At 44.4% G+C, this 14920-nt stretch overlaps 1 protein-coding gene across 2 annotated transcripts in view; it reads right to left on the bottom strand.

Annotated features, from left to right (window-relative positions):
• Window positions 1-542: 542 nt before the first annotated feature.
• The window catches only part of CAMSAP1 (calmodulin regulated spectrin associated protein 1), a 52266-nt gene continuing 37888 nt past the window's right edge, over window positions 543-14920 (bottom strand). For both annotated transcript variants that reach the window (XM_063144765.1, XM_063144766.1), the window contains 7 exons: window positions 11204-13619; window positions 9140-9276; window positions 8818-9032; window positions 8616-8718; window positions 6066-6181; window positions 4283-4401; window positions 543-2702 (listed from right to left, as the gene is read on the bottom strand). In XM_063144765.1, the coding sequence (XP_063000835.1) occupies window positions 2400-2702; window positions 4283-4401; window positions 6066-6181; window positions 8616-8718; window positions 8818-9032; window positions 9140-9276; window positions 11204-13619 (3409 nt within the window). In that variant the 3' untranslated portion in view covers window positions 543-2399. The remainder of the gene's footprint in view (window positions 2703-4282; window positions 4402-6065; window positions 6182-8615; window positions 8719-8817; window positions 9033-9139; window positions 9277-11203; window positions 13620-14920) is intronic.

Below are 14920 nucleotides of genomic sequence, written 5' to 3'. Positions count from 1 at the left end.
CTGGACAACTGTCAGGGATGCTTTAGGGTGGATTCCTGCACTGAGCGGGGGGTTGGACTCGATGGCCTTATAGGTCCCTTCCAACTCTACTATTCTATGATTCTATAAACGTTAGAACGTACGATCAGGCCAAGGGTCCGTCTACTCCAGCACTCTGTTCACACAGTGGCCAACCAGCTGTCGGCCAGGGACCAACAAAGCAGGACATGGTGCAACAGCACCCTCCTACCCATGTTCCCCAGCAACTGCTGCACACAGGCTTACTGCATAATCTCCCAAACCACTTCTGGATTGTTTTACTTCCACCTCTACCCCTCCTGGGCCTCCTTTCCCAGGAACCATCAGTGTACTTCTAATTAATAAGAGAAAAGTGAAATATTAGAATTCAACTCCGAATTGTTCAGCAGACCTCCATCAGCTATGAAGAAAATGGAAGCATTTGTTCCCATAACTCATAGTAATACACAAATGCAGCAAAGCACATCTTTAAAGCCTTGGATCAGTTTCTTAGCATCCAAAATAAAACAAAAAAAAGAGATGTGTGGAATAACAAAAAAATCAGCTGATGTTCTTTATTAAATTTCAGTGCTTCCATAAAATAAATATGTTGTATAATATCAAACAGTGAGAAATAAAAGTATGAGAAGCATGTAACAAAAAAAAATTACACTCATGACAGCATTTAATACTTAGCACTTATAGAAATAATGAAGCCTTTTCCTTATTTACAGGGTAGCCCACTATCAAACAAAATTTACAGCCGACCTATTTAAAAAGTACTGTAAGGGAATGAAAACTGAGAATGCAATGGAAGACCTTCATTCTCGTTTCTCTAGTTCGCGTTAAATATCCTATTTTTTCACCCTTTCTATGCAAAACTCACTTTTCATCCCCAATTCTTATTTTAAGCTCATTAAATAATTACAAAGGATTGTGTTTTAGAGTTTCCACTTTTCTCGCCTCTAGTCCTTTCTCTACATGAAACATATTCAAGTAACACTTCAAGTAGAAGTAAACATGTGCAAACCAGTGCTACAAACCCTACAAAGAAAATCCCAGGCAGTAGAATCAAAGTAAGATGCGCTATTAGGCTTGGTAATTGATTGAGAGACTGGAACTACAAATCTTAAAAGTTCTATAACAGGGTGGGCATGTTTGGAAACAGATACATGGTTATTAATCAAATCTGCTGTCATTAAGCCACCAGATATAAATAGGTTCATTTTTGAAGGGGGGGAATACACATTTTTAAAGGTGTTCACTCAAGATTTAATATTTCAAGATGAAGGGGTGGGGAACAAAACCATCAGAGTTATTTGAGCTTTCAAAACATGTGCAGGTTTCTTTTAAAACTGCTAGTATATGGAAATGGGTTTGTATCCTTATGTAACCCCCACCCCACTAAAAAAAAGATCACACCCTCCATTTTAGCACATGATGCTCACCCCCAACCTCCCTAAAAAGGACAAAGTAGAGTTACATTTCGGGACATGATTAAAAAAGCATTAGAATTTCTAATCGTTAAGTGCACCATCGTATAGGAATAACGTGCTCTGAGTGAAAACTTTCTGCTATTACTAGAATCTGTCTTTATTAAAACGACCAAAAAAAATAATAACGTTAGGATACTGTTTGAAACAGGAAATCAATGTTGACTGTACTCCGTTCCGCGTGCCTCAAGTTTCAAAGGGGTGGGGGAGGTATTCCAGCCAGTAGCACCTGTTTTCTTCTTCGTGATTGCGTTGCAGAAATGTTAAATCAGCCATTCTAATTTGCATAAATCCTCCATTTTAATTTTAAAAAAGACAGATTTGATATCTTTCAGTACATAGAAAGAATGGATACTATCGGTAAACATTGTTCTGAGCAGCAAGGGCTGGGTTGGTTTGCTTTTCCTCCAGAAGTCAGAGCCTGGTTGAATGTTGGCAGTAGGTACAGTACCAATATCATATGCTATCGCGTGCCCAGAGTTGAAAATAAAGTTAGCTTTTCCTAAAAGTGATTCCTTAAGAGCCTGCCACACACAGCCTGGTCCCCTTGTTGTTCTCCCGAAGTGCAGCATGCACTGTTCTCTGAGTCTGATTGCTGAGGTTGGGGAGAGAAAACCAGAAGAGAGGGGGAAAATATGTCCCAATTTGTACCAATGAAGAACTTCAAGTAAAAAGAAAATCCAATGCTTAAAGTCTTGCTACATGCACCTTCCCTCGTGTGAAAAGCCTCTGTCATTAGCAAGGGGTGTAACAGCCATTTTACCATTCATACCGAAAAGAAAAAAGCACACATGTTTTTCCTTCATTCTTTCCTTGCATCGACATTTTAAAAAGAAAACATTTTATGGTTTTGCTTGTTTCATACCCCCATCGTGAGCTCTAGAATAAGTCTCCCACAGAAACGTAGTGTCATTTGCGAGTCTGAGTTTTCTTTGGCACTGCCGGCCGCTTGGGTTGCCACAAATTGTTATGAATTGTCAGAGCGTCTACACTGACGGACATGGTTTTGGCTGGAATCAGATTGAACTGCTTTCGGTCTGAGCTGTACTTATAAAGCTTGTCAATCATTTTCTTGGTGATGCTCTTGGGGCCCGTTCCGGTCAGCTTGTAGATTTCTTCCGTGTCGGGGTAGTAGCAATAAAGTGCTCTGAACTGGCAGCCGGCATCACGGAACAAAATAATGTAGTGGTTGGCATCACACTTCTCAAGCTCCTGGAGGGGAAAGAGAAAAGTTTCTGGGACTGAGGACCATGGGAATCGGACCATTAAAGACGACTGTCACACTGCTAACCATATATAAGCATTAGGTGCCTAAGTTGAGGGGCAGGAGAGCTCCGGTATAGAAATGTAATAAATAAATAAATAAAATAAATTCAATGCAACTATTTTCAGGTTGTTTGGGGCATCCCCTAAATCAGTGGTTCCCAAAGTGGACGGTACTGCCCCCTTGGGGGCGATGGGATTGCACAGGGGGGCATTAAGAGGCAAGGGGGCGGCAGGGGGGCGCTCGAGGTGGTCTTTTCCGAGAAACGCCTCTCCAGAAGGTCTTAAAACCCAGAGACATTTTTATGGGAGAAGGTAGTTTGGTCCCAAGCCACATAGGGGAAGAATCCACACATGTATTAATACCATTTAAGAAGAGTCCTTTTAATGGTGAATTGAAGTGTTTCAAAAGCACCAGAACGCTAATGAAGAGACATACCCTGCTTGGTGTGCCCCGCCACGCTGGCTGCAAAACAGAGGCGTTTGCCCTCTTTTCCCTCCCTCCCTCGGCAAGCCTGCGGCGGGTGCTTCAGATTTTGAATAAATATTCAATTAATTGTTACTGTTTTGAATTTTATTGTTATTATCTTCCTTAGTGGGTCGTTGAAAACCATTATTCTGAATAACGATTTTTATAGGGTAAGGTAGGGGGCACTGGGCATGAGTTTGTGGAACCAAGGGGGCGGTTACCTGAAAAAGTTTGGGAACCACTGCCCTAAATAGTCATCCGTGGAGTTGACTATTAGCACAGGGTTCGCCCCACTCCCTGCTAACCATCTGGATATCGACTTGAGGTGATGGAAGCTCCTTCCATCCCCTCGAGCTGATATCCAGAAGGATTGCATGGGCTGGAGGGGGAGTAAGGGACATGCAAGTCCCTGAGAACACATGGGGCATCATGACTGGAGGCGCCCCACTCAAGCGACGGCACAATCGGCGGCTCCCCAAGCGCTTCCCGGGATGGGATTATTTCCCATGTCTATAGAGCCCCACTGAGCAAGAGCGGCAGGGGTTTTCTGCCACTCATGTCTCGTAACAGATTCCAGCTGGACATCAGGAAAAACTTCCTGAGTGTTAGAGCAGTATGACAATGGAATCAGTTACCTAGGGAGGTGGTGGGCTCTCCCACACTAGAGGCCTTCAAGAGGCAGCTGGACAACCATCTGTCAGGGATGCTTTAAGGTGGATTCCTGCATTGAGCAGGGAGTTGGACGTGATGGCCTTGTAGGCCCCTTCCAACTCTACTATTCTACGATTCTATGAACTCTGCAGGCACATGAAATAGTCAAATGAGCCTGCCACATGATACAATAATCAATAGTTGTGCAGACAGACAGTCAACTCTGCCCCACCGTTGATTATTTGCATCGGTTATTTCACAAAAATTACCAACCGTGGTGTGGTTTTTTTTAAAACTGTGGACTCTTTAGTCTACCTTGGACTATTTAATCAACCCTTGACTGTTGTGTTGTCCGAGCCCAATCACTGTATACAACGATCAACTGAACCTTGCTCTGAGAAATACTTGCCTCCAATATTGAATTCTTGTGAGGCTCATTCACTTTTCCAGCAAGACAGCAGTGGGAGATAGCATTGTGGATGATGGGTTTGTTGGACTTGCTACTGGGTTCTTTAAAGAGCTTTGGACCTGTGAAGAGACCATTTTTAAACAGGCAGCTTGCGAACTCAGTTAAAAATTAAGGCAATTTAAAGAGAGAGAGAAATTAAGCATCTAAACAATGTTCAGTTTTAAACCATTAAACTGACTCTTGAAGGGGAGTGTTACTAGGAGAGAACTGGAAGATGTAATTCAAGAAAAGCAAAACACAACTTTTCCAGAACACAGACAAGATTAGTTCCAATCTTAGATGTACTGAGCGTCGTCCCACTGAAATCAATGAAATTCAAATCAGTCATGATTTCAGTGGATTTACTCTAACTCTGGATCAAAGCCAGAGTTTATGCTATTCACACTGAAATATGAAACAAAAACCACATACACAATCTTTTGACTGCACAGCGGTTGGGACCTACATATTTTAGCGATCTTTTCTCGACCGATATAAGCTCACTTCTCTTCTGCTCAGCTTCACTAGCTTTAGAACAACTTGTGACCGTGTGGAGAGGAAGGAATTGGGGGGGCCTGCAAGGAGCTACCTTAACAGTGCCCCTCCCAATAGGTAAGAAAGGAGAGGCAGCCACCTCTTCTGGTGGGGAAAGAAGAGGCAGCTACCTTGTCCAATAGCCTACATACCAATCAGAACAGAGTTGGGGGGCGGGGAGCAGAAGGGGCCCAACCAGAACAGTTCAGGGGATGGGCCAGGCAGCTAATGAAAGGGGCTTGGGCAGCGACAGTCAGGCATTACATGTAGTGTAGTGGATGTAGTGATGGCCACCAATTTGGATGGCTTTAAAAGGGGGCTGGATAAATTCCTGGAGGCAAACACTATCCATGGCTACTAGCCTTGATGGTTGTGTGCTACCTCCAGTACCCGAGGCAGTAAGTCTGTGCGCACCAGTTGCTGGGGAACATGGGCGGGAGGGTGCTGTTGCACCATGTCCTGCTTGTTCATCCCTGGCCAATGGCTGGTTGGCCACTGTGTGAACAGAGTGCTGGACTAGATGGACCCTTGGTCTGATCCAGCAGGGCACTTCTGATGTTCTGGAGGAGGAGGAGGAGGAGAAGGAGGAGGAGAAGGAGAAGGAGAAGTCCTGCTTGTCCATCCCTGGCCAATGGCTGGTTGGCTGCTGTGTGAACAGAGTGCTGGACTAGATGGACCCTTGGTCTGATCCAGCAGGGCACTTCTGATGTTCTGAAGAAGAAGAAGAAGGAGAAGGAGAAGGAGAAGGAGAAGGAGAAGGAGAAGGAGAAGGAGGAGAAGGAGAAGGAGAAGGAGAAGGAGAAGTCCTGCTTGTTCATCCTTGGCCAATGGCTGGTTGGCTGCTGTGTGAACAGAGTGCTGGACTAGATGGACCCTTGGTCTGATCCAGCAGGGCACTTCTGATGCTCTTATGCTGTTTGGTGGCAAAGCTGAGCGGGCATCCAGAGCCTGCAGGCTGGTCTCCCACCTATCATAGCTGATGGAATTAGCCTCTGATCAGCAGCGGAGTTTGTGGCTGCACTGTGAAGGATTTTGATCTGTAACAATGCTGACATGGATAACGCTGTTCTCTTTTTAGGTTTTGCAGCTGCTTTCTTCCCAGACTGAGCCATAGCAGGAGGAGAGGATGAAAGTCATGGGGAGAAGTAGTAATTATTTTTAATAGATAGCAAAAGAGGACTAAAATGGAGGGGAAACTTTTCAACTTTACCAGTATATTCTGCTACTGAAGCGATTGAAGAAGCAGTTGAGGTGTTCTCCCAATCTCTCTCCATGTTTCGGCTTGCGTTCCTACTTAATATGGGTAAGGATTCCATTGACTCCACTCTACCGGAATAAACACAATTCACAGTTCATGAGCAGTGTGTTCGCATCTACCAGATATCTGGCACCCTTCCAAAAATAAATGACATCTAACATTTCTTCCCCGCCCCCCAACACACACATTTTATTCTCCATTCGAAACGAGACAAGCTCCAGAAGGGTAGCCATAATAATCTGTTGTAGAAAAAAATCAAAGGACTGGTCGTAACTCACAAACCATCAAGGGTATTCTGGTGCGAGTTTTTGTGGGCTACGGCCTATTTTGTCAGAGTGTGTGTAAAGAGAGACAGTTTATACACACTAATTCAAGTTTATATGAATTATATAAAGAGAAGCACGTGCACACAAACACACACGCCCACAGTCCACGCGTAATTTCATTGTGGAGAATAAATGAACGCAAGGTAAAGTCAGACAGCTGTGACTCACTCTCAGTTAGCGACCACGAATAGCAACAGTTAAAATAGCACCAAACATTTAAATGGGATATTCCTTTGCCTCTAATACTTGTTTAATTTAACTTATTTTACTTAGTGCATTTCTAATTTATCAAACTCTCAATTTCAATTTCTTTCTTTCTCAGATCTATAGGCAGTACTTTCAAAGCGGTTTAGCATTTCTTCCAGATAACCAAATACGAAATAAATACTGAAATTCTGTCTGTTTTGCTAAAAGTCCATGGCCACATAAAAGAACAGTTTGGCCCTGTTCAGAAGACACCTTAAAGCACGGCTTTAACCACGGTGGTTAAGCCAGAAAGCCGGGCTGTGTTCAGAAGACACCTTAAACCACAGCTTTAACCACGGTGGTTAAGCCAGAAAGCCAGGCTGTGTTCAGAAGACACCTTAAACCACAGCTTTAACCACAGTGGTTAAGCCAGAAAGCTGGGCTGTGTTCAGAAGACACCTTAAACCATGGCTTTAACCACGGTGGTTAAGCCAGAAAGCCGGGCTGTGTTCAGAAGACACCTTAAACCATGGCTTTAACCATGGTGGTTAAGCCAGAAAGCCGGACTGTGTTCAGAAGACACCTTAAACCATGGCTTTAACCATGGTGGTTAAGCCAGAAAGCTGGGCTGTGTTCAGAAGACACCTTAAACCACGGCTTTAACTACAGTGACTAAGGCAAAAAGTCTTATTCACCACGGTTAAAACCATGGTTTAAGGTGTCTTCTGAATACAGCCTGGCTTTCTGGCTTAATCACCATGGTTAAAGCCGTGGTTTAAGGTGTCTTCTGAATGGGGCCATTGCCTGCCTGTAACTGTGGTTCTTCAAGTGGTCATCTGTGCAGTCACACATACGGGCTCCACGCCTGTGCAGAGCCTCGTTCGGGAAAATTCCACAGCTGAGGATCATTTCAGTGAAAACCCTCCCCTACCATTCTAGGGCGCACGTCCCCACAAACTCCTGCCTTTCTCCTCCGTTCCTTGAGATACATTTACAGTAGGGGGCCTTCAGGGCCATGCAAAAAAACTCCTCAGTCACAGGGCGACGCAAGGACAGAAAAGGAGGGTGTTGTTTTTTTTTAACACTAAGAAAAAAGGAAGAAACGGAGTGAGAAGTATCAACGAGAAACCTCAGCAAAAGATTAGGAAAAAAGACACAAAATGAGAATAAGCTCGACAAACGCTTTCCCTTTGGGGCACCGCTAGCGGCGGTTGAAAGAGAGCTATGGGGAAAGACGGGAATCTGTGGGGACATGCGCAGTAGGAACGTGGGGCAGGGTTCCTGCCCAAACGATCCTCAGCTAGGGAATTTTCCCAAACGAGGCTCCGCGCAGGCGCAAAGCCCATACGTACGACGCACAGAGACCATGAAGAAGTTTCTTTGCAGGATGGATGCGGCATCCAGGGAACGTTATTTATTTATTTAGAATATTGATATACCGCTCCCCATTGAAACATTTCGGAGCGGTGTACAAGGTAAAATGAAAATAAAAACAGAATAAAATAGTTAAAACAAAATTTAAAAAGAAGCAAAAAATCAGAAATCCAAGGCTGCATGTTAAAGAAAGGCTTCTTGGAATAAAGATGTTTTCAGGAGGCGCCGGAAGGAGTACAAGGTCGGAGCCTGCCTGACCTCCAGAGACAGGGAATTCCACAGGAGGGGGGCCACCACGCTGAAGGCTCTTCCCCTGGTGGATTCCAATCGGAGGATGGATCTAGGTGGAACCACCAGGAGCAGGCCCTCGGATGACCTCAGTGACCGGGCAGGTGGGTAAGGGAGAAGGCGTTCTCTCAGGTATCTTGGTCCCAAGTTGTTTAGGGCTTTGTACACAAGTACAAGAACCTTCAACCTGGCCCGGTAGCGAATAGGCAGCCAGTGCAGTTCCCTCAGCAGAAGAGTTACATGTTGGAAAGGGCTTCAACCACAGATTGTGTCCGAGTTACTGTTGTCCCACCAAATCCCTAAAATCCCTGCTTAAGGCTTCTGTTACCGCTGTGAAGACATGCCACCAGAATGGACACTTTCAGGCTCAGTTGTTGCCGCCGATGCCAAGGACAGGCTCGAACCAGATTGCGCGCTGCTTAGATTATCCGCTGGCAAAAAGAGAAAAAGAGCAGGTGCTGCGTAAGGAAAAAAAAAGTTAAGATGCTCATTAAACTAATATGAGAACTAAAACGAGAGCAGCTGCTTACGAGTAGAAGAACATTTTGTTCCGGAGTCACTGTAAGACTCTTCGCGATGGACAGATTTCGGCCTGGGCTTCTTGGGCTTGGGTTTGGGTTTGGGCTTCCCAAGGCCTTGTTCTTCCAAGATCTGCTGCTGCTTCCTTCTTAAATATTCTTGTTTGATGAGTTCTCGCCTGGCTTTCTCTTCCTCTTTCCGTATTCGGTCCTCTTCAGTTTTGCGACTGAAAAAGCAAACACAGCTTTCACATCTCAGCACTGGCAATTTCTCAAGGGAGAGAAAAACGTAAAAAGTTTGCATCTGCCTACGGCAACGAGTTATCGTATTTACCGGGCTTCATCTCTCTTTTGTTCAAGGTGTTCCTCGAGATGTAGCCTTCGAAGCCGTGTTTCTTCGGCTTTGCGCTGCTGCTTTAAAAGGAAAGCTGCACGTTTCTTTGCAAGCTCGTCTTCCGCTTTCTGCTCATCCTGCAAAATTGAAATTCAGGTAAGAAACAGGGTACTGGAGGAAGGTGGAGAAACATTAGAACACTGCATCACATTAAGAAGAAAATCCCATCCCTCTGCAAAAATAAAGTTATGTTTAGGGGGGGTTGCCACTTCCCCCCCCCCCATTTGCAATGAATTATCACCTGGAATTGTATAGCTCTCAGCTCTGGCCAAGCTGGCAAACTTTTGTAACTATGGGGTGGTATATAAATGTAATAAATAAATAAATAAATACTTGGTCCCAAGGCTATTTGCCGGGAGATACAGAACAGCCTTACCAAGGTTAAGCAAGTCTGGGGTCTGCTCATTGTCCGGATGAAAAAGTAGTTGGGCATGCTGCTTTGAGTTCAGTCAAAGAAGAAAGATAGGAGATAACCCAGGGTCATCCCATGAAGCTGATGGGTGGGAGATCCAGGACAAATAAAAGGAAGGACTTCTTCACACAGTGCCTAGTTAAATGGTGGAACTCACTACCACAAGATGTCGGGATGGCCACCCATTTGGATGGCTTTAAAAAGGGGTTGGATAAAATCCTTGCTATCGAAGGCTACGAGCCCTGATGGTTGTGTGCTACCTGGGGAACATGGGTAGGAGGGTGCTGTTGCACCATGTCCTGCTTTGTTGGTCCCTGTTCGACAGCTGGTTGTCCCCTGTGTGAACAGAGTGCTGGACTAGATGGACCCTTGGTCTGATCCAGCATGGCACTTCTGACGTTCTTAATAAATAAATAAATAAATGCCAATTAAATCTCATGGACACCCCAAAGCAAGCACATACTTTTACTCTATTGTTTCTTTATTAACAAGCATACAACACAGGACACTAAAGTGGCCTACCAGGGAATCACAAATACAGCAGATAGGAGTACGGAACATACTGCCTTCACAGCTCATCAGACAAGGCTAACATATACCTGACGGAACGCCTCTCCCGACATGAACCTACCCGTACACTGCGCTCAACATCTAAGGTCCTCCTCTGAGTGCCTACTCCGAGGGAAGCTCGGAGGATGGCAACAAGGGAGAGGGGCCTTTTCAGTGGTGGCCCCTCAATTATGGAATGATCTTCCCAATTTATTTATTTATTTATTTATTTATTTATTACATTTTTATACCGCCCAATAGCCGAAGCTCTCTGGGCGGTTCACAAAAATGAGGCTCGCCTGGCGCCAATATTGTCATCTTTCTCTTTTCCCAAGCATTTAACATATGCTGAGTTTCTTAACTTACCCCAGAATAGTTGTTTTAAATGGATATTGTCTATTTTTGTTTGTATTTCATGCTTCTGACGGTTTTAAATTTTGTATATTTCTTTTTAATATTCACTGTTTTAACTTCTGTAAAGCTTCTGAGAGCTTTAACTTCTGAGCGCTTCGGCTGTGGGGCGGTATATAAATGTAAATAATAATAATAATAATGATGATGAACCAAGTCAGGTAATGCCCAAATTACCCCAATACTAGATATGATGTTCTTGTTTTTTTCTCTCAAGCTGTAACCTGTTGACCATAAATTATAGCTGACTTTCCTTGTGGTAACTTATTTCTATGCTGGCGAGTAGATTGTTACCACTTTCTTCTGACCACAATTGCTAGGAAAACTAGACATACGTTAAGGAGCACTGGTACACTTATGAACTTTACATGCATAAAATAAAATAAAAATCCATCTACTCATATTCCTCCGACCTGCACCTCCAAATCCAGCATTTGTAGGACAGGAAAAGTTTGATTTCAAGTATTTTATAAAAAAAAAAAAACTTTTCTAAACCGTTCTTCTTTGTGAAACAATACATTTTAGCCTATTCAGCACGCCCAATTTAAAAATAAGTTTTTAAAAATGAGAGATTACTGCTGTGCTAAATCCTCAAGAGATTCAATTACAACAATATGTTGCTTTTCTCTTACCTTAAAGAAAAAGCCAACTCCTGACTTCTGGTCAATTTCGCCGATTATATCCGTAGAACTGTCCGGGTTCTCAACCTCTCCTACTTCGTCTGGGACTTTTAAATCAGACAGGTCTACTTCAATAAGGCTACCTTTGCTTCTCAGAGATTCCTCTGCCGGGATATTCTCTTTTCCTGAGCCGTCAAAAGAAGCAAAATCTTCTATGTTGCTATTCACATCTTTGACAGGTTCAGAGAGGAGATTTGTGTCCTTGGAAGTGGACAGAATAAATCCGCCCCGCTGGTTGCTCTCGTCACAAAGTCTGTAGCTATCGAAGGGAAGTTTCTCCTGAGGAGCGCTACCTGGGTCCAAATTATTTTCGACCGCAGTTTCCGTCAGCATTTTGGAGGAATTGTTTAACGGAAACTGTCTTAAGTGTGGTAAGGTGTCAACGCTGGGAGTCGGGGTTTTGATGCGTATTGCCATTTGCGGACGGTCCTTAGCCACTTTCAGTTCAGACGGTCTCCCCAAGCGGGGACTCCGTCCTTGACCGAGACGAGGTGGTTTACGAAGGGTGCTCATGCCCGTGGGGGAGAGGGGTTCCACAAAATGAACAGGAGCTTTAATCTTTTGGTCCTGAGAGCCGCCTCTCAACGATGGCACCGCTGGCGTTTTCATAAGAAGCTCCTGCTGCTGAGAAATCTTCAGTATAGCCTGCTGCAAGGTACTGATAGTTTCATTTAGCTTCTCAATGGAAAGGTCACATTCGTTGATATCAGCGGACTCTATGTTCTCTTCTAGAAGGGCAGCAGAAATCATTTTGCTTTTCTCTATCTCGTTCATGGTGGCTTCTTTTGGATTGCTTTCCTCGACAAACGCAATGGTTTCTTGGGCCTTCACCTTGGGCGCTCCGTGGAAATCAAGTGCATCTTCACCCCCTTCCTCCTTCATGAGGAACGCCTTTGATTGAGAGTTCAAGCTATCATCATCCATGCCATCCCCATTGTGCCCTGAATATTCTTTCGTGAATTGTTCCGGCTTAAGTGACGGAGAAACGTCAGGGCTTTTCCCTTTTTTCACTACATGCAAGAACGCTGCCTTGCCAAGTTTTAGCCGCTGCCTGGCTGATAACGTTTCCATCTTCTTCTTCTGAGCCTCTATCGCTCTTCGCTTCTCCTCCAACTGCATATGGAGCTGCACCAGTTCAGACGCCAACAGATTCACGTGTTCCTTGTTTTGCCTGTTGGGGCTTTGCTCCCTCTTCTGTTTCCATGTGGTCAATGGCGCCGGACAACACTCGGACCCGTCGGGCGTAGTCTTCTGGGAGCTACTTGTGCTAGATTTTGTTTCATAGCTATTTAGCCTCTGAAGCTTTCGCTCGGCAAAGTTTGTCATCTTGGCACTCCCGCTGGTCATGGACACACTACTAATCTGAGAAATGGTACTCAGGCACGGACTTGAACGTCCACTGGCATCATCTTTATCTTCGTGCTCCTTGACCTTCATGTCTTCTTGTAGCTTTGCCGATTCCTCTTCTCCTATGAATTTGGCAATTATCGGGTGGTCATCTGCCACCAAATCTTGCTCGGCTTCCTCCATGTCTAGAATGTCCGTGTCAGAGTCTTGCCTGACCATCGTCCACGAGGTATCCGCAGCAGGCGAATTTGCACTTCTCACCGTGCCAACGTTGGCGCTGCTCAGCGCATCCTCATCGGCTTTAGCGTGAAGGAAGAATCCTCCAAAGGATTGTTCTCGAGACGAAGGTTCTAAGCTGCTACATGCTGGCGGCCGAAAGGGTTCTACTCTGGAATCCGAACGTAGTGCAGGATCGGCCACGCTGGAAACGGGAAGCGTTGTTAATTCGGAATTAGGAGTTACGTTAAAAGTCCTATTGAGGTTGCAATCTCCATGGCTACTATTGGCTTTCTTACGGACCAAAGCCACGTGCCCCTCAGTCACTCTCTTTGCTGCAAAGCCTCTCATCTTTCCTTCCCCACATTCATCCTCTTTATTGATTATTTGCTTTTCCTTTGCAGGCCGTAGCACAGCAGGCATTAAAGGCTCTAGGAAAAAGCTCTCGGGTTTACTTTCTGAGGCTTCGTTTTGCGATTTCGGAGCCCATGCAGTTGCAACTGGACCGGATGGTCTAGCTGGGGCGCTCTGAAGTTCAAGGTTGGCGTGGTTGGCTGTGGCACCCGGGTGAATGATCGCAACCAGTTCTTCGTCCTCATCCTCTATTTCAACGTTGTTCAGTAAGCTTTTCCCGTTGCTTTTCATCGGCGCATACTGAGGCTGCTGTTTGGGAGTGCTGTTGACGATGTTTGATGCTAGACTGTCTTTGCTGATCGACCGAGCCAAGCTAATACTATCGACAGAACTAGGGTCCGCATCACTGCTTGCAGCATGAAGAGCAAATGGCGTTGGTTGAGAAAGAGGCCTAGAAAAGATAACAGGCCATTAGAAGGGATGGAGGGGGGGGATACTTACGCAGAAGAGACTCATAGCGTTAACAACACATAAAGCCAAAATGTAAGGGAAAGGATCGTTATTAGAGTTGACTAATTCTGGATACAATAATCACGTATGTAATACTTTAGTTTCAAAAGTACTTTAGAGATTATTAGCCAATGAGTTAAGACAACCCAGTCTCTCCTGAGTAATCTAACCGCTTAGACCACTTGGTGCTATCCATGGCCAGCCCCGTGCTTTGAGATCTTCTGGAGAAGCCCTTCTTTCAGTCCCACCTTCTTCACAGGCACGCTTGGTGGGAACGTGGGAGAGGGCCTTCTAGGTGGCTGCTCCGGAGCTCTGGAACTCTCTTCCCAGGGAAGCTAGGCTGGCTCCCTCCTTGATGGGCTTTCGGAAGCAGGCTAAAACTTTTTTGTTCAAGCAGGCCTTTGGAGAATAATCCAGCCCTCCATCTATGTTAATGTCTTATAATTTTGTTGTGTATTTTTTAATTGTTTATGGTTATGTTTCCCTCCCCCACCCCCCGCCATGTATATTTTAAACTTTGTAAGACTGCCTTGAGGCCCAGCATTGGGCAAAAGGCGGGATACAAATAATAATAATAATAATAATAATAATAATAATAATAATAATAATAATAAATAATGCACTCTAAAACGGGCATTCCAAATTTCCTAGTCATTTGTAACTATTTAGGGGAATGCTTCCCCAAGTGTACTTTCACATACCCTAAGATGTGATCCTATTATTCCTATAATGGTTCAATTTCAGAATGCACATTTTAATAAATCCATAGCAAAGTAGTCATAGAATGGTGGACAAAGGGTTATGTTGACCCTTGGAACCCCCCAATTAGCTTGCCACAGCTTTCTGAGGCATATTTTAAAAAAATACCATGGGGCTGACTGTGTGAACACAATTATTGATCTTTTTCATCCCAAAGTCATGTTATATTTCAGCAACATGCTGAGATTAGAGATGTAAAATTTCCGGAAATTTTGAAGTCATGGGGGGGGGGGGGGAGGGAAGGGTTTTTTCTGGGGTGTGTCAGGGAAAACACAGAAATTTTCAGAAAAATTGAGTCACTTTGTTACTTTAGGAACATAAAATGTAATTATGTACAAGTTGGTTTGGCATAAAATTATCACATGTGGTATATTAAAAGTGCAGTGTATTCAAACAAGTATCACAAATTAAATTTGCTTTTTAAAATTTTTACTTTTTTTGGTAATACGTGGAGCTACAAACACCTGAACTGTAACATCTGAA

This window comes from Elgaria multicarinata, chromosome 19 (assembly GCF_023053635.1).
Source record: "Elgaria multicarinata webbii isolate HBS135686 ecotype San Diego chromosome 19, rElgMul1.1.pri, whole genome shotgun sequence".
In the NCBI taxonomy this organism is placed as follows: domain Eukaryota; kingdom Metazoa; phylum Chordata; class Lepidosauria; order Squamata; family Anguidae; genus Elgaria; species Elgaria multicarinata.
This window is presented reverse-complemented; position numbering and strand designations above follow the sequence as displayed.